This window comes from Barbatula barbatula (assembly GCF_947034865.1).
Source record: "Barbatula barbatula genome assembly, chromosome: 3".
Taxonomy (NCBI): Eukaryota; Metazoa; Chordata; class Actinopteri; order Cypriniformes; family Nemacheilidae; genus Barbatula; species Barbatula barbatula.
The window spans coordinates 14,804,420-14,820,802 of NC_136764.1; the positions used below are offsets into that span (position 1 = coordinate 14,804,420).

The following is a 16,383-nucleotide window of genomic DNA, read 5'->3' on the forward strand; positions in this document are numbered from 1 at the left end:
TCAAATTGAAGCATTGAAGTAGTTTTCAATGATCGAAATTAATACGGACAGTTTCTATATCGCTGACTCTGAATACACAGAAAGAAAGATCATCAAGATCCGCAGATTATAGATAAGTATATTATAAATGAATATTATAAATGAACCTGCAGGTGGCAACAAAGAGCTATCAATATTTCCTGTCGCTTTTGTTGGCGGCGAAGAAAAGCGGAAGTGCTGTTGTCTGAGAGGTTGCTGTGGAGATGTGAAGTGAACTCTCAAACGTCAGGCAAGGCAAATGAACATCATTATTAGTAATTATAGCCTATTTATAACATTACAATTCATTTTGTGTCCAAAAGTTGTGTGTCAATGCGAGCGACCCAAATGCTACAGTTTTATGACATACGAGTTTAAAGGTTTAAAACTGTTTTCAGGGTTGTGTTTCCATAGCTAGACTGAATCATACATGAAAAGTGCGCTCCTTTAAACCCAAAAATACTTTGCATGGAGACAAGTTACACACCTTGGAATATTAACCGTGGTTTTTCGAGTAAACTTGCAGTGGCAATGTTTTTGGCAAAGTAAATATGATTGTATTACCATAGTTTTACTGAAAATGTCATGGTAAAACTGTGACTATTGTAGGCGATTGATGAATATGTTGCATGGATACCAGTCACACCTATAGGAAAAATGTACTATGGTTTTATTATAGTGTAGTTGGCAAATTGATGATTGTTGTTGTACTACAATGTTTACGACAGATAACATGGTCAAAGTTAGTTAGTATAAGTTCTGAGCAAACTGTCTAAATGCAGTGAGCATATTTTCAACAAGCTATATTATTTATTTAAGTTCAATTGTGTCTCCTTTCTTTTTAAAGGCTTGATGAAATGTCTCCACTGACTGCTGTTTAGAGTCCAGAGTTTCATCATGCTTCAAGCAGAAGCCCTTCAGCTGCTTTGCCTTACAGCCTCCAGTGGAGTTCCATTGTTCTCACGAGGCTCTTCCAAGCAGCTCCCCTTTTCCATCATTGGCTCTTTAAATGGTGTCCATATGTTTGGTGCCGGACATGGAGCTCAGCTGTTGAGCTGCGAGACCATGTGTGGCAGTCGTGTGGTCTGGAGGGTCTTCCACGAGAGCCTGATGCTCATTGCTTTGAGTGGTGGTGGGGGCTGTGATATCAGTGAGCTGCAGCTGCGGCGCCTGCTGAAGAATGTGTGGTACTGCATGGTGATGGTCCTGGGACAGGACGAGCTTGCAAACATACGCAATGTGGAGCGGTTGAAACGGGAGGTGCGGTCTTGCTACCGTTTGATTGACATGCTCTTGGAGCGTGTAAACGATGACCAGGGGATGATGGGACATTTGACGCAATGTGCCGACTGCATGCCACTGTTAAATTCTGGCATGGTTCAAGAGACCCTGGACTCTTTCACCCAGGCAGCGGATAGTGAATTCGGCTGCCTGGTGGTTCACGGCCGTGTGGCCCAGGCCACAGAAAAATGGTGGTCTCGATTGGCTCCACAAGAAGTTGTTGTGCTTTTAGCTCTGGTACACTCTGTCTCTGGCACGTCCTCTTGTGATTATCCCGTCTTCCTCCCCCAGGGCAGTCCCACAGTCGCCATTCGTCTACTGTGTTTCCAGCTGCTTCCTGGGGTTCAGGTATGTGTTCTCTGTGGCCCCAAACCTTCTCTGTATCAGGCGGGGAAAGAGCTTGTGTGTCGTTTTTGGTCTCCCCTGCTGGAGACTCTCGGCAGCTGTCTGGAGCAAGCTGACCGCTCCATCCTCCCTCCATCTGTCAACCTTCGCGGGGACCTTCAGGCTCTTCTGCTCATCAACCGTGAATCTCGGCGCGCAATAACCGTGTGCCCACGTGTTCGAGGCAGTGCTTCAGCCTACGCTGCACCGCTCCTCTCATCAGCCCGCCGGTTGGAACTCCTTCGTCACTTCTATACATTTGCTGTGACCCGATATTTTACCCCGGAGGATGTCTTGCCAGCCTCACCCGCTATTGAGCCCGTCCCTGAGGATTTCTCTCAGGGTTTCACCCACGTTCCTGTGCAGTGCTACCTCGTTACTGATGAGTGCAAGTGTTATGGCCTGCAGAGTCCTCAGCACCAGCTTTACCTCCTCACGGATCTTTCCGTACCCACGTTTGCCTTGCGGTCGGTGGCTACACAGACTCTCTCAGCTATTACTGCTGCAACAGGTTTTTAGGGCATTGGTTTTAATCTTGTATTTGTAATTGTAAAAAGCAAAACAACATTATTACACGTGAGGGCTTTCTTAAAGGGATAGTTGAACTGAAAAAAGAGAAATTCTGTCATTTATATACCCTCATTTTGTTGAAAACCTATATTTTGACAAAAGTCTTTTTTGGTGGTTTTGTCACCATAAAGTGGACGTCAGCGTCAGTCAAAATATTTCTTTTTGTGTTCTGCGGAAGCAAATGTTTGGAATGACATGAGATGTTTATTTGAGGGAACTGTCCCTTTAAGAACTGGAACAGCAGTGCAGTCAGTATTTCAACAGATGTGATCCTGAAAGTGAAGCCAAATATGATGCAAGTTTGTTTTCAGTTTGAGTCTACTCTATAATTATTACTGTAGGGAATGTGTAGCAATCACACTGATATCATATGTATAACATGGAACCTTTTTGGTGCATTGAATATTGTTGAATGTATTATTGATTTTTAAAATAAATATTTTATGATATTTATGATGATACTGGTGATCTTGAATACCGTTAAATTAGCTTTTGAGCATAAATTGTTGTTTGAAATTAATCTTTGGAGGGTTGTCTTTCCTTTCAGCAATAACAATAAAATAAACAGCAAATTATTTATTAACAAGACAACCTTACCTTTGTTGTGTTCAAATGGTTTTAAAATCTTGCTATATTCTAATGTCCAGTTTATTTTGTTATAAACTCCGCCCCCTGCTGGCAACCTAGAACTAGTTCAGACCACAGCAGAGTCCTTTTCATACAATTTTCACATTTTTTTAACACTGTTGTGTAAACATAATGAGAAAAACACGGATATTTAACCACACATTAATGTAATATTAGAAAACTGTATTACCAAAAACAAATACATATTTTATCTGTATGACAAAGTCATTTTATGCCATGTAGTCTAATGTAGGACATTTGATTATTATGCAGTGTTTTTATCCATTTCCAAATTAAGCCAAAAAGACTAAATATAATTATCATACAGTTTCAAATACTATAAAATGCTAAATATTGGGAGATCTTTTTCTTATTTTCACGATAGGGCATTATTTTCATCACAGTATTCACCCACAATCACAGTATTCAGTCACAATCAATGAGGTAATTTTGTTAAAAATATCAAAGACTTAATGACAGTCGTTGTCTTTGTCGGCATTAACTCCAATCTACAGTGTGAATGAAGCAAGTCAAAAGCTTTGCCGTTTTTCCTAGAAGAAATAATCTGGTTATCAGCATTTCTAAAATCTTTAGCATGGTAAATGCCTATTGATGACTCTGACTCAGGAATAAAATGTTAATTTTCAGATTAAATCTTATTTCAGAGAAGACTGTTATCTCTATAAACAGTATAAAGGAAAATGTATCCATTAATGTCATCGTGGGCTTCACATGTAAATGTAATCATTGTATATTTTTATTTGAGGGCTGCGTGTTTTTTATCTTTTCACCCTCTTTGAAAGATAAAATATTACTTTCATATACTTTTTCTTTTGTTGTAGCGGTAACCTTTATTGGGAATCAAAAAATGATTGCGGGAAAAACATTTGAATATGAAAAGTATCTGAATTGTGTAAATTTAGTAACTTTTAACTACTTTATAAATCAACTGAAATTGTTCCTAAAAGTGCAATATTATGCAGGGGCAGATGACTCAATGATAAAACATTAACATGATATCTAACTGAATTGTTCTCTGTTTTTTGTCACATGTTTCCACCAGTTCCAATATGAGTCACATATCACTGTTCTCTGTCAAGTTTTGCAATAAAAGGTCACTGAATGTACATCCTATCCGTATAGATTTAAATTAAAATAACATTGTGTTTTTAAACCTCTTTTGTTTTAATGAAAGGATATAACCAGTTAATATAAATCATCGTTTTTTTAACTTATGTCCTGTCATGTAGCCTAATACTTTTTTATATTTGTTAACTATTGGAGGATAAAATGCACAAAAACATCCTGAAATATTTTAAACCAAACAAAGCTAGAGAGGCATACATAAATGTATGCTGGGCTTTTGCCTCAAAACCCAATAGTTCCTGGAAAATCACAGGACAATTTTATCCATCTCTCCTAACATCCACCGAAGTAAGTTATGAAGAGCACCATGTTGTAAGTAGCACATGGTCACATGATCACATGCCGAGTAATGGCATCTAGAATAATTTGCTTTTCTTCACGCATTGAGAAAATATTTCCTGTATAACTCATAAACCTGTTTGTTAATCTCTCCTGAAAGAGCCACAAAGATTCCGTCAACATGGGAGGAGCTGCATGTCTCAATCAAAAGTATAAGGGAGGAGGTTCAGTGTTGCGCACCGGTCAAAGTCTGGAACTGCTTCAGATCCTTCATTGATTCCGCGCTACTGTCTGTCGTCTCGGCAACAGAAGAGGCTTCATTCGAGACTTTTGGTGGGTAGTATAGCCTGGAGGAGGTACTGTCCATTAATGTCCCCGTTTAAAAAGGGGTGGCTGTCACGAAAATGTGTTTTGTAGACCCAATAGATGCGAGAGGCGTGGGGGTTTTATGGGGCCAGCAATGTGCTTCCTATTGTAATCTTAAACCGATGCACAGTCCAAAGGTCTTCTCGAGTAGACCTTTAAAGGTTCAACTGCGTTCGAGTTTTTAAGAATAACCAAAGTTGACGTCAATTTAAGCTGTACTTCTTGAATCTCAGTACTTTAGCTTTGCACACATGTTATCTAACAGAAGCGTGGGGGTTTTGAGGCGGGGAACATGTCATGTTTACGCGGCGGTGAACCCCAAGTGTCCAGCAAGGGTGCTGAACTTTTCTCCTCTGCCTTCTTTCTCCTCTCCGCACAGGACTCGTTCTTCTATCCCTGCGCCCCGAAGCGAACCCACACAGCGGACGATGTCGCAAAACGGAGCGTTACCCCTTCATGAGAAGGTGCTCACTGTCGACACCATGAACGCTAACGTGAAGAAAGTTGAGTATGCGGTGCGCGGACCCATCGTTCAGCGCGCGGTGCAGATCGAGAAAGAGCTGAAAGAGGTTCGTGACATTCGCACATTTATCAAGTAGTGTGTGGACGTAAACACCTTAACGCAAAATTGTAGTTTTGTGAACATTTACATTTTGTTAAAAACAACATGCAACCTCCACCTCCCCTCAGCTGTGAAAAACAACTTTATGAGCTGATGCTCCGCCAAGCTACAACACTGTTTAAAGTACAACTGTGTGTAGTTGTAAACTTTTGCGTGACGAGGACAGTCTGATCTAGGTCGACATATTTGAGTAAATCAGTTGATTTAGATATTTACCCAACAACAGTAGTCTAACCCACCACTTCAGAATTCAGATAAACAAATGTGTACCATCATCTTCAGCTGTGCTTTGAAGTGTTTGGGGTATGCTTTGAATGTCGCACTAATCTTATGACAGTTATGACTGTTATGCGTTTTCTAAAGTTCAGTTTTCATTCATTTACACAGAAACGCAACCCTAGAGTTTTCAAACTAAAACGGGGTCTGCAGTGTTTACAAAAGACTCAGTTGTCGGGGGTCAAACACTCCGGAGTAGTGTAAACGCCAGGCGTAGCCGTAGCAAGAATTGTGCATTTTTAAAGGAAAACGCAGTAGTATAAACGCCGCCTTAGACTTCTGTAGGATTTTTTTACAAAATGGAGCCAATGATTACAAAGCAGACTGTCTTAACCCATCCCTGGCTAAAGTTCACTCTTTGCTTCAGTTATTCGTGTCAGTTTAGCTCCAGGCATCTCATAGCATTCCTCATTTCTGGACTGGTGCTTTAGTAGTATCTGCTCTCCATAAGACCACAGTTCCGTTGCATCATTGATCGTCATGGGAACAGAGAGCATCTCTGTTTGTCAAGTCTTTACCTCACTGTTTAAATGTGCCGCTGTGTGTGGACTACAGCACGTACTAGAGGTCTTCCATAAATTAAATCACAACATTGTTAGATGACAGTGTCAAGCATCCGCTGAAAGAAAATATTTTATTCTGTCATTTGTTCGACTTTTTTTGTAATCATGTGGTCTGCTAACTTCAATATTATTTAAGGTTCACACATACTCTATTCATGAGCCTGCATTGTACTCTGATCTCTAATCCAAACCAGAAAAGCAAGAAGCAAAATCCTCTTTTTTCTATCGCTCTGTGTAATGCAGAACATGCTTCAATTGGATACATAACAGACTTAGATTGAAGTACCAGATGTTATTAACAACAAACACAAAATCTGAGATGAAGTCTATACAACTTTGTTTACCAAAAATATTATATTAATGCAATTAAGATGTTTTGTAGCACAACCTGTTGAGGGTTTTCTTGATCAGGGAAAGCAGGCAGAAATGCATACTGTTGTAGTCTTTGCTGGCATTCTAAGGTACTGGGGTTTTAAGTTTCTGGGAATGGCACACATGACAATGGTGGCCTTCATCTAATATGGTACAAATCTATCTCTCTCTCTCTCTCTCTCTCTTTCTCTCTCTCTCTCTCTCTCTCTCTCTCTCTCTCTCTCTCTCTCTCCCTCTCTCTCTCACTTCCCTCCTTCTGCGGATTCTTTATGACTTAACTCTGACTGCTTATCTTCGCCTGTCTTACATTTAATTTTCTTCACTAACTGTCTATATGTGTTCTCTCGTAAATGACAAAGCTTTACGAGCATCCGTTAAAATAATTACATCGGCCTACACTTAAAAGGATCCTTGGTTATAGAGCAATGTATGGCTTATAATATGAACAATGGCATTGACTTTATAATTGTGAAATAAGAAAACAGTGTAAATGACACAGTATTAATAAACTTTGAAAAAATATTTTTTCTTGGTGGCCACTATTTGTTTTGTGTCAAAATCCGTGATGTCACATGGTTGCAATGTCACATGGCTTTACCGGTTCTCTTTCGCAACAGCGAAGCACATACGTTTTCCATATATAACAATAACATATGACATGGAAAACATAAGATCAGATATATAAACACACAGGGACATCAGATATAAAAACACACAGGGACATTAGGCGGTGGTATGTCCTCTTTACACAAGCCAACCTGCCTTCCATAAAAGAAGAATGCTTTCAGTATCAGTAAGAATCTGTTCAAGGTAAGCGTGCTTAAAGTCAGTAAAGTCATTGTTCCTACTAGCCATATCAGATGACCAAATATCGGATTTTCTGTGGGATATGGGGAGTGAAAGTCTTGTACATCTGGAAATTTCTTTCCAGCATTTTTTGGCAAATATCTCTACACAATTAAGTAAAAATTTTGTTTCGGTTTCTCACAATGTTTTCTATACACTCAATGTCATACACAGTATGCATATTTTCACACAAATCAGATTTTACACTGTATCCACACATTCATTTGATAGGTCACAGAGACAGAGCTAATGGAAGTTGAAAACATGGATGAATGTTATAGTAATTTGATATTCCATTTGATACCCATGTGTTCAAAATGCTAACACTTGTTTTGCTTGGACTGCCAAATGAAATATAGGACCACGTTGAACAGTAGGATTAGGGTGTAGGTAGGAAACTGTAAGTGTCTGACATAGCGTTTAACGTAATTCCGTTCTAAGATCATTTGGCTAAAACACCAAATGTGCAGTTGAAAACATTACAGTGGATTCATAGATTACTCTAAAACCAGAATTGCAGACCTTAGTTTTATATTTATTGACAAAACAAAAACATGTTTTAATGAAAGCGCCCAGCTTTGACTAAAGACATTCTTGGTGAAATCTGACCCAGTCTCACTCATACCTCATGCTGTAAAGATCTGCATGATCATAGAATTTGAAAAACTTGTTCCACCCTCTACTCAAACAGGATTTAAGGTTGTCTTTGCTTTAGGGGTGGCAGTTACAAAGGCCACTCTGAGTGGCTGGCGCTTTGGATCCTCACCACTTTGCGACCAGTAGAAAAGCGTGAGAAAAGGGGCCGGTGAAAGGTAGAGGTTCCGGTAAATGCATCTGGTTATGATGGACATCGACTCTCTCTCTCACCCCAAACAGATGTGCAGTCTGGAGCTTGTCAATTAGTCCCATCCGTACCAACTACTGTGAGAGCTGCTATTGTTTATAACGTTCCCAACAGCTGGAGCCTAAGGGACAGGATGAAATGTGAGGAAATGAAAGAGTCGTTATTACACAGAGAAGCTCTGAACCCTCTTAACACTTTAAAAAAAGTTTATTTTAATGAAGGATGAAGGACATTTGTTGGCACAAAATATTTCACAAAGCACACTGCTGTTCTTAGACCACCATGTTAGATATTCATTTAGATTAAGGGGATAGCTCACCCAAAATGTGAAACATTGTTTCAAACCTGTATAAATGTATTTGTTTTGCTTAACACGAAGGAAGATTTTTTGAAGAATGTAACCAGTAACCAAACAGATCTCATCCCCCACTGACTCTGAAAGTATTTATTTTCCTCTACAATGGCATAACTATGCATAACATTTATCGAAATGTACATGTTTGGAAAAAAACATTTGCCATGTGCCCTTCTGTCTTGTGTTCTTTGTTGGAAGCACATTGATTTTGTCATCTTTTCCTCACTGTTCCGCTCCCTTACAGTCATGCATATAGTCACATGTACACGTTCATGAGTTCTTGCTCCTCATGGCTTTTGGGTTATCATTCCCTTAACCTTTTACCATTTTTCAACTCCATGCATTTTCTGTCCTGTGCTGGTTTTTGTCTTACATTGCTTCGTGCTTTCCTTGGTTGATCATGTTGAATCTTGTGTTTTTTTATATTGCTTTTGTTTATGCTGGTTTTGACGTCTGATAGGGCTTTTATTTTCAGCCCTGTTTGTGGCTGAGGGCTTGGCCCTTTTGTCCCTCGCCTGTTTTTGTTTTCTCTCTAAAATGAAGTTTGCATTAAAGAGCTGTCTACAAAGCCTGACATAAGATTCCTTCTGGTCATGTGAAAACATGCTCTTCTTACATTCTTGTGGCAAAGTTATGATCAGTTCAAAATCTAACCGGATGGTTTTCAGCTAACATTAATGGATTATGTTTGTCACGATCTCACTCTAACTGTATTTCAAGTTCATACTGCATTCCACGTTAAAGTGGGGGGTAGAGTGTGAGAATAACAAGATGTTTGTGTGTGGCGATCAGCATGCAGTGAGAGTGATAGCGAGAGCTTGTTTTTGAGGTTTCAGATGCACACTGATAAAGTGCTTTTGTAATGAGCAAACAGAAGGAAAGGCACACAGTGTGGACATATGAACCACTGCCCTCAGCAATACTAACTGACTCCTGCTACATGTTTGCTTACCAGATAAGGTACTTTGAGCAATGCAGCATGCTAACCAGTCATACAGTGGGGTCTAAACCTCTGGGATCACACTTGAAAATCTTAGTATTTTTTAAAACCTAAAATTTAGGATTATTAATATTTTAAAATAAAGTTTAAAACAGATGATTTGAATAGTGTAGTAAAGTGTAGAAACCATGTTTCTTAGTTTGAAACTTTGTTCAAAATTTGTCACCATGTTAACTAGGTCAGATTTCCTTCTGTAGAAAGTATCCATTGAAGCACACAAATATGTTCGTTGGATCATTTTCAAATCATGCTGGTACAACATGTATCAGAGTTTACACAAACAGTCCAAATAATTCATGCTGTCAATAAAACAAAATAGTAACTGCTCAAATACTAATATACATTTTGTGTTTAATTAAAACTGATTGCAAAATATACTTTTGGACACCACTTAAATTGCAAAATTGCATTTGTGCGTTATTTTGTTGTGTTTTAACACCAAACCATTAAATAAAATAAAAAAGTTTTTTTTACTGTACAACATAAAACATATATGCTACATGTCATTTGTTATTTCTTTCAATTACAATTTTCATTTAGATTTTATTTCACAATTGCAGCTTTACATCCCTTTAGGCTTTGGTGACTTTAGAGCGAAATAAATTGACAAATATTGACAGAATACATGGTATTATTGAATTTTTTTCTCAAAACGATGTATACTGATGAAAGCTAACTGAAATAAATAATATTGCCAACCTTACCATCCTTAAAATCATGGTAACATAATATACATGGTTTATATATTATATCATTAAAATGATATATTTTCTATCATTGCAGGGGGTCAAGAAGCCTTTCGAAGAGGTCATTAAAGCAAATATCGGAGATGCTCACGCTATGGGGCAACGACCAATCACCTTTTTCCGACAGGTAGGCGACTTTTTTGCTAATGTCAGTGAATTATCTACTGAAGTCGTATCCACTGTGTTCTATTACTTGCATGTCCACTGCACTTGAAACTGTTTGCTTGCATTAACCAAAGTCTAAAGTCTAACAGAAAGCTTTTCACTTTTGATATCACTGAAATATATTTTTTACAACTCCTCCTCTTAATAAAGATAACATAAATATGCAATCTGTTATTCTTTCCATTTCCAATTTCTTGTTATTTGTTTTAATTGTTCTTGTGTTCTGTAGCCTCATAATTTGTGTTTCTTTTAAGGTGATGGCATTGTGTGCGTATCCAAAACTACTTGATGATAACAAGTTTCCAGAGGATGCCAAAAACCGAGCGAGGCGTATTTTACAGGCGTGTGGAGGACACAGCATCGGTACGTTGTGTGCGTGTTACGAGTAGTTGCCATGTTAGGCTGTACTTCATCTGAATCTATTTCTAAACAGACTGAAAGCCTACAATCACTCTTGACTAGAAATGTAGAAAAAAACTATTATGACCATTATGATCAGGTGACATAAGGCGTTTGAAAGATTAAACAAGTTTCAGCACACAAAATATTCACCTACTGTAGTACACTTAATATGTTATTTGTGGAATCTGGTATTTGTTCTCTTTCTTTCCCAGGCGCATACACAACAAGTCAGGGCATTGACTGTGTAAGGCAAGACATTGCTGACTACATCAAACGTCGCGACGGTGGTGTTCCCTCTGACCCTGATAACATTTACCTGACAACAGGGGCCAGTGACGGCATTGCAGTATGTTAATTGACAAACACAGTTTTATGTACACTTAGCATATGTACATAAAGTCCCCCTGCTTCAGGTTGTCAGTTAAGATTATATGCTAAACATGTACTTTTTATGTTAGTTCATTCCCATGACCAGCATCGTTCCTAAAATTACTTAAAAACCATGCTTGCCTAAATTACATTGTGTGTAGTGGTTAATTGATATCTTTTTTGCATTATATAATTTAAAATTTATTTTAGTATGTCTAACATTTATTTTAGTTTTTAGCTCACATTGTCTTATGACTTGTGTCTCAGACTGTTCTGAAACTGCTCACTGCTGGGGAAGGTCATACCCGGACAGGAGTCATGATCTCTATCCCTCAGTACCCTCTGTACTCTGCTGCTATAGCAGAACTGGGAGCCGTTCAGGTGAATTACTACTTGAATGAGGAAAAGTGCTGGAGTCTTGACATTAGTGAGTTACAGCGCTCTCTAAAGGCCGCCAGAGAGTATTGCAACCCGCGTGTACTGTGCATTATCAACCCCGGCAACCCCACTGGTAAATCATTTGCAGATGAATAATCTGTCAGATTTAAAAGATGATCTGTAATACAATATTTTAAATCCGTAAATATTCTATTCAAATTCTGATTATGCAATCAATTTCATGAAAAACCTAATTGATTCCTATTTGTATTTCATGTATAGTTTAAATATGACTAATCTCAAAAATATAATAGATATTATAATAAAAAAATTAATATACAAATTATATTATTGTTTGATTCATTGAATTTAATTGTTTTATTTAACAGGTCAGGTACAAAGCAGACAGTGTATTGAAGATGTAATCCGATTTGTAGCCAAAGAAAACCTTTTCCTAATGGCTGATGAGGTAAGAAAACATTGAGGTAATTTGGTAGTATAGTTGCTATATATGTATAAATGGTAGCTTTAAGTTATATTTTATACTTTATTTATACTGTATGTATAGTTGTTGTGATCTTTACGTCCCAGGTGAAAAAAGTGGGTCAGGATGAGGTGCCACATTGTTACTTGCATTCTGACTTCTTTACACTGTTGACATATGACGTAGTATTTCTGTGCTCGGTAAACTCCCCCAGCATAGAGCGTATCATTTAGTCATTTAGCAGACGCTTTTATCCAAAGCGACTTACAGATGAGGAAACATTGGAAGCAATTATAACAACATAGGCAACAAAATACATAAGTGCATCAAAAACTAGTCCATTAAAGCCTAGCACAGTATACAAAGCTAAGAATAGTGAGGTTAGTAATATGTTTTATTTAAAAAAAAATTTTTGAATAAGAAGGAAAGTTAAAAGAATTAGGATAAGTCAATCAGAGACGTGTTGACGGAAGAGATGCGTTTTTTAAAGATGGCAACAGAGTCTGCTGATCTTGTAGCAGCTGGTAGATCATTCCACCAATGTGGAACAGATCCAGAGAAGGTACGGGAGAGTGACTTTTTTCCTTTTTGGGATGGTTCCACTAGTGGTTGTTCCTTTGCAGACCGCAGTGATCTGGCAGGAACATAGGTCTGCATTAGCGAGTGGAGATATGATGGTGCAGACCCGGTGGTGGTCTTGTAGGCCAGTAGCATAGCTTTGAACTTTATGCGGGCGGCAACAGGGAGCCAGCATAACAACTTCCCCTTATTGGACAATTCTCCCGGAAAAGCACGCCCACACGTCAACCCATGAGCACGAAATGAAAGAGCACGCCCTCTTGGGCTGCTCGATTATGACAAATCAATTGCTATTATTTTGGCCAATATTGAGATCTTGATTATTTTACACGATTAGTCATTAACCTATAAAACAACATCGAAAATAAAAAAACTTGGCTTTTAAACTTTAAATTGAACTGAAAATTAAATGTAAAGATAAAGCACTGCTGAACCACTGTAAAGGAAAGGTGTGCACTGTGGATTTATACTACAAGAAAAGAGAGGATCATTGCAAAATGGAACGCGGCACAATAATCGTTGACCTCCATTATTTTATTTGTAATTGATGAAGGCCAAAATTAACAATTACGATTATTTTTCGATTAATTGCACATCCCTAACGGCCATGTGTCAACTAGGGAGAGCAGGAGAAGGAGCATGTGCACACGTCAACCAGATGGAGCAAGAGAGAGAGAGCACTGTGTTCGTTATATATACGGAGGATATAACGCTGGATTTGGAGATCGTTTAAAACTGATAGATGGAGTGATCCCAGAGCTAAAAGATGCCGGTCATGAACCATAAGCGGTAACACATATGTCTGTGTTTTGTTGTGCAATCGGGGTGTACATGCAAAAGTCACACAACACAAGCTTATAGTGAATCAACAGCGACGATGTATTGTGCACTCGTGCTTTAGTCCAGAAACAAATGTCTAATACAATGCAATGTAAGTCCCTTTGGATAAAAGCGTCTGCCAAATGCATAAATGTAAATGGACTATTTCTCCTGATGTGTATCTCTCAGGTGTATCAGGACAATGTGTATGCTGAGGGATGCGAGTTTCACTCCTTTAAGAAAGTGCTCTTTGAGTTGGGTCCAGAGTATTCAAACAAAGTAGAGCTAGTATCATTCCACTCTACCTCCAAGTGCTACATGGGAGAGTAAGTACACATCCATGAGGCTAAATATGTTTTACATGCAATTAACACTTTCTTACACCTGTGCACTGGTCATCTGCAGGTGTGGTTTTCGAGGTGGGTACATGGAGGTCATCAACATGGATCCAGACGTGAAGGCTCAGCTCACCAAGCTGGTATCAGTACGCTTGTGCCCACCTGCACCTGGTCAAGCCCTCATGGACCTGGTGGTCAACCCACCTCAGCCTGGAGAGCCCTCCTACAACACATTCATCAAGGTGCCCTCTTCTCTCCATCTTTAACCGTTATCACATTTAAAAATCGTATTGGTTTCCTATTGTTTAGTTAATAACATAGATAAGGAGGATTCAAATGCAGGTGTATACTCTTTAAAGTGTTTCATTATCGCATATGCTTAAATACAGGATTTCCTCGAATTTTTCTTTTTCATTTAGGAGCGCACAGATGTGCTGAGTGACTTGGCTGAAAAAGCCAAACTGACAGAGGAGATTCTTAATACAGTGCCAGGCATCAGCTGTAACCCTGTGCAGGGAGCCATGTATTCCTTCCCCCGGATCGAATTACCTGAACGTGCCATCCAGGAAGCCAAGGTACATCTTTCATGTGGTTTGTTTTATGTTTTTTCCATACTAATCTCTCTCTTTGTGTCCATTCCTACATCACAGGCAAGATGTCAGGCTCCTGACATGTTCTACTGCATGACACTTTTAGAAGAAACAGGAATCTGTCTTGTCCCTGGCAGCGGTTTCGGTCAAAAAGACGGCACAAACCACTTCAGGTATATGACTTTAGTTTCAGGGTTTTTCTTGGTTTTTGAAGTTTAACACTAGCCAGGATTAGGGAATTCCATCATGTTTTTGTTAGTATCTCTTGACATGTAAGACATTACAGCATATGTGGGTTAAGTAAAACGTTGCTGAGAAAATTAGGACAAATGTTTTAGTTTTTCTATGAGATTTAACACTTTAAGTCATGTGATTTTATGAGTATCAGTAAATAAATTGAACTCCAAATTATTCTTATTTTATTTTCTTTGCTTCATCAGGATGACCATCTTGCCTCCGACAGACAAACTCAAGATTTTGCTTAACAAACTCAAGGAATTCCATCAGAAATTCACCCAGCAGTATTCATGACCTTTCACTTGACTGATCACAGCCCTGAGTGCTGAAAGAGCTCAAATGTAGTCCCACTTTATACCAGCTTATTGTTTGGCCACATTTGGTTCATGTAGTCATTTGGGCATTGATGGACACTATGTCTGTCTCCATGTCACATGATGCATTTAAGCAAAAAAAATTATGAACACACTTTAAACTTAATAACAAAAAACTTGATAACACTAGAAAGAAGAATTTCTGTGATTTTGCAATCAAGATTTTAACCAATGAATTGATTACATTTTTGTTAAACAGTCCTGAACATTTTAGAGATCTTTGTGTGTGCGTGCGTGTGTGCGCATGTGGACAGTTACAGGAAAGTAATGGGCATTCAAGATGACTTCGCACGTCTGTACCATTCCATATCTTTTTGGCCGTTTTCTTCATTTTAAACACATTGTTGTTACACATGAACCTGCGCAAGATTCAGCATTAATGTATGTACATAACAGATTCCTTATATGACTGATAAAATACAAAACAATAACTATGTTTTTGCTGTGTGGTGTTTGAAGGGAAAGACAATTTTCTGATGTCATTTTCCTTTTCCTTCCTTTCTTCATTACTTTGGATAAAAAAAGCGTCTGCCAAATGCCTAAATGAAATCTTTTCACCACTAGAGGTCACACTACCACATAGATTTACAAGCTTACGCTTGTTTTTGAAGTCAATCCCCCACACAGCTATAGCAAGCCATTTTGTCATTTTAAACCTTGACGTTTACTAGTATCTATTTTTAGACTACTAGTACTTAATTTTTAGTTACTAGTAACTATTCCATTAGATACTAGTACTTATTCATTAGATAGTATTAAACATTAAATGACAGCATCGCTTGCCATACACAGACACAGTAGGCCTACCATGCAACTGTGCAGCCCAGCTGCTCTTGTCTATAGTGTAATTTTATTAATGCGCTAAAGGGTGGGTTTTGAATATGTCATTTGAAAACCTTATTTATCAAAACGTTATATTCCGTATAAGGGCTTTATGAAGCCCGTGTTTGAATTCCGCAAGTTTTCAACTTGTGATTGGAATATTTGTTTTTTTGTTGTTTTACAAAGTGTTGTCATTGTTTTGTGTTACCTGATGTGATGTCTGCTGAGAAGCGCTTTGAGAAAGCAACTTTACGCTATATAAAAATGTATTAATATCTTTATAAACTTCAAATTTCCAAAACATCAGTTTTGTTTTTATTGTGCATTCGCAGTAAATATCAATTAAACTGCAGTCGCGTTGTTTTTATCTAGGCTAGTAATAATAACGCGCCGTAAAAATAAAGCCAACTAACACAATACAAAAATAGAATAGAATAAATACACGAGAACATTAAAAACATGATTTTTGAAATGGTTTAAAAATCTTAATTTATACATGACAAGTGTAAAGAAAAAAGTGTTCATCCAAAG

General features: G+C 38.2%; 1 protein-coding gene across 6 annotated transcripts; it reads left to right on the forward strand.

Annotated features, from left to right (window-relative positions):
• The first annotated feature begins 184 nt into the window (after positions 1 to 184).
• LOC306891817 (alanine aminotransferase 2-like) lies at positions 185 to 16,157 on the forward strand. 6 transcript variants are annotated; one of them, XM_079452375.1, is made up of 13 exons: positions 185 to 293; positions 4,466 to 4,638; positions 5,051 to 5,240; positions 10,333 to 10,422; positions 10,715 to 10,823; positions 11,075 to 11,208; positions 11,499 to 11,742; positions 11,999 to 12,078; positions 13,681 to 13,817; positions 13,897 to 14,071; positions 14,249 to 14,404; positions 14,480 to 14,592; positions 14,860 to 16,157. In XM_079452375.1, the coding sequence occupies exons 3-13, from the start codon at positions 5,100 to 5,102 to the stop codon at positions 14,948 to 14,950; spliced, it is 1,470 nt and encodes a 489-aa protein (XP_079308501.1). In that variant the 5' UTR covers positions 185 to 293; positions 4,466 to 4,638; positions 5,051 to 5,099; the 3' UTR covers positions 14,951 to 16,157. The 6 variants fall into 6 exon arrangements, with proteins under 6 accessions (XP_079308501.1, XP_079308502.1, XP_079308503.1 ...); XM_079452376.1 differs by having other exon boundaries at positions 191 to 273; XM_079452374.1 differs by lacking the exon at positions 185 to 293 and having other exon boundaries at positions 4,494 to 4,638; positions 14,249 to 14,592; positions 14,860 to 16,149.
• Positions 16,158 to 16,383: the final 226 nt, after the last annotated feature.

Coding starts and splice junctions, on each gene's coding strand:
- LOC306891817 (XM_079452372.1), top strand. CDS start 4,923: ATGTTATCTAACAGAAGCGTGGGGGTTTTGAGGCGGGGAACATGTCAT. Junction 10,423..10,714: donor CAATCACCTTTTTCCGACAG/GTAGGCGACTTT, acceptor GTTTCTTTTAAG/GTGATGGCATTGTGTGCGTA. Junction 14,593..14,859: donor GACGGCACAAACCACTTCAG/GTATATGACTTT, acceptor TTGCTTCATCAG/GATGACCATCTTGCCTCCGA.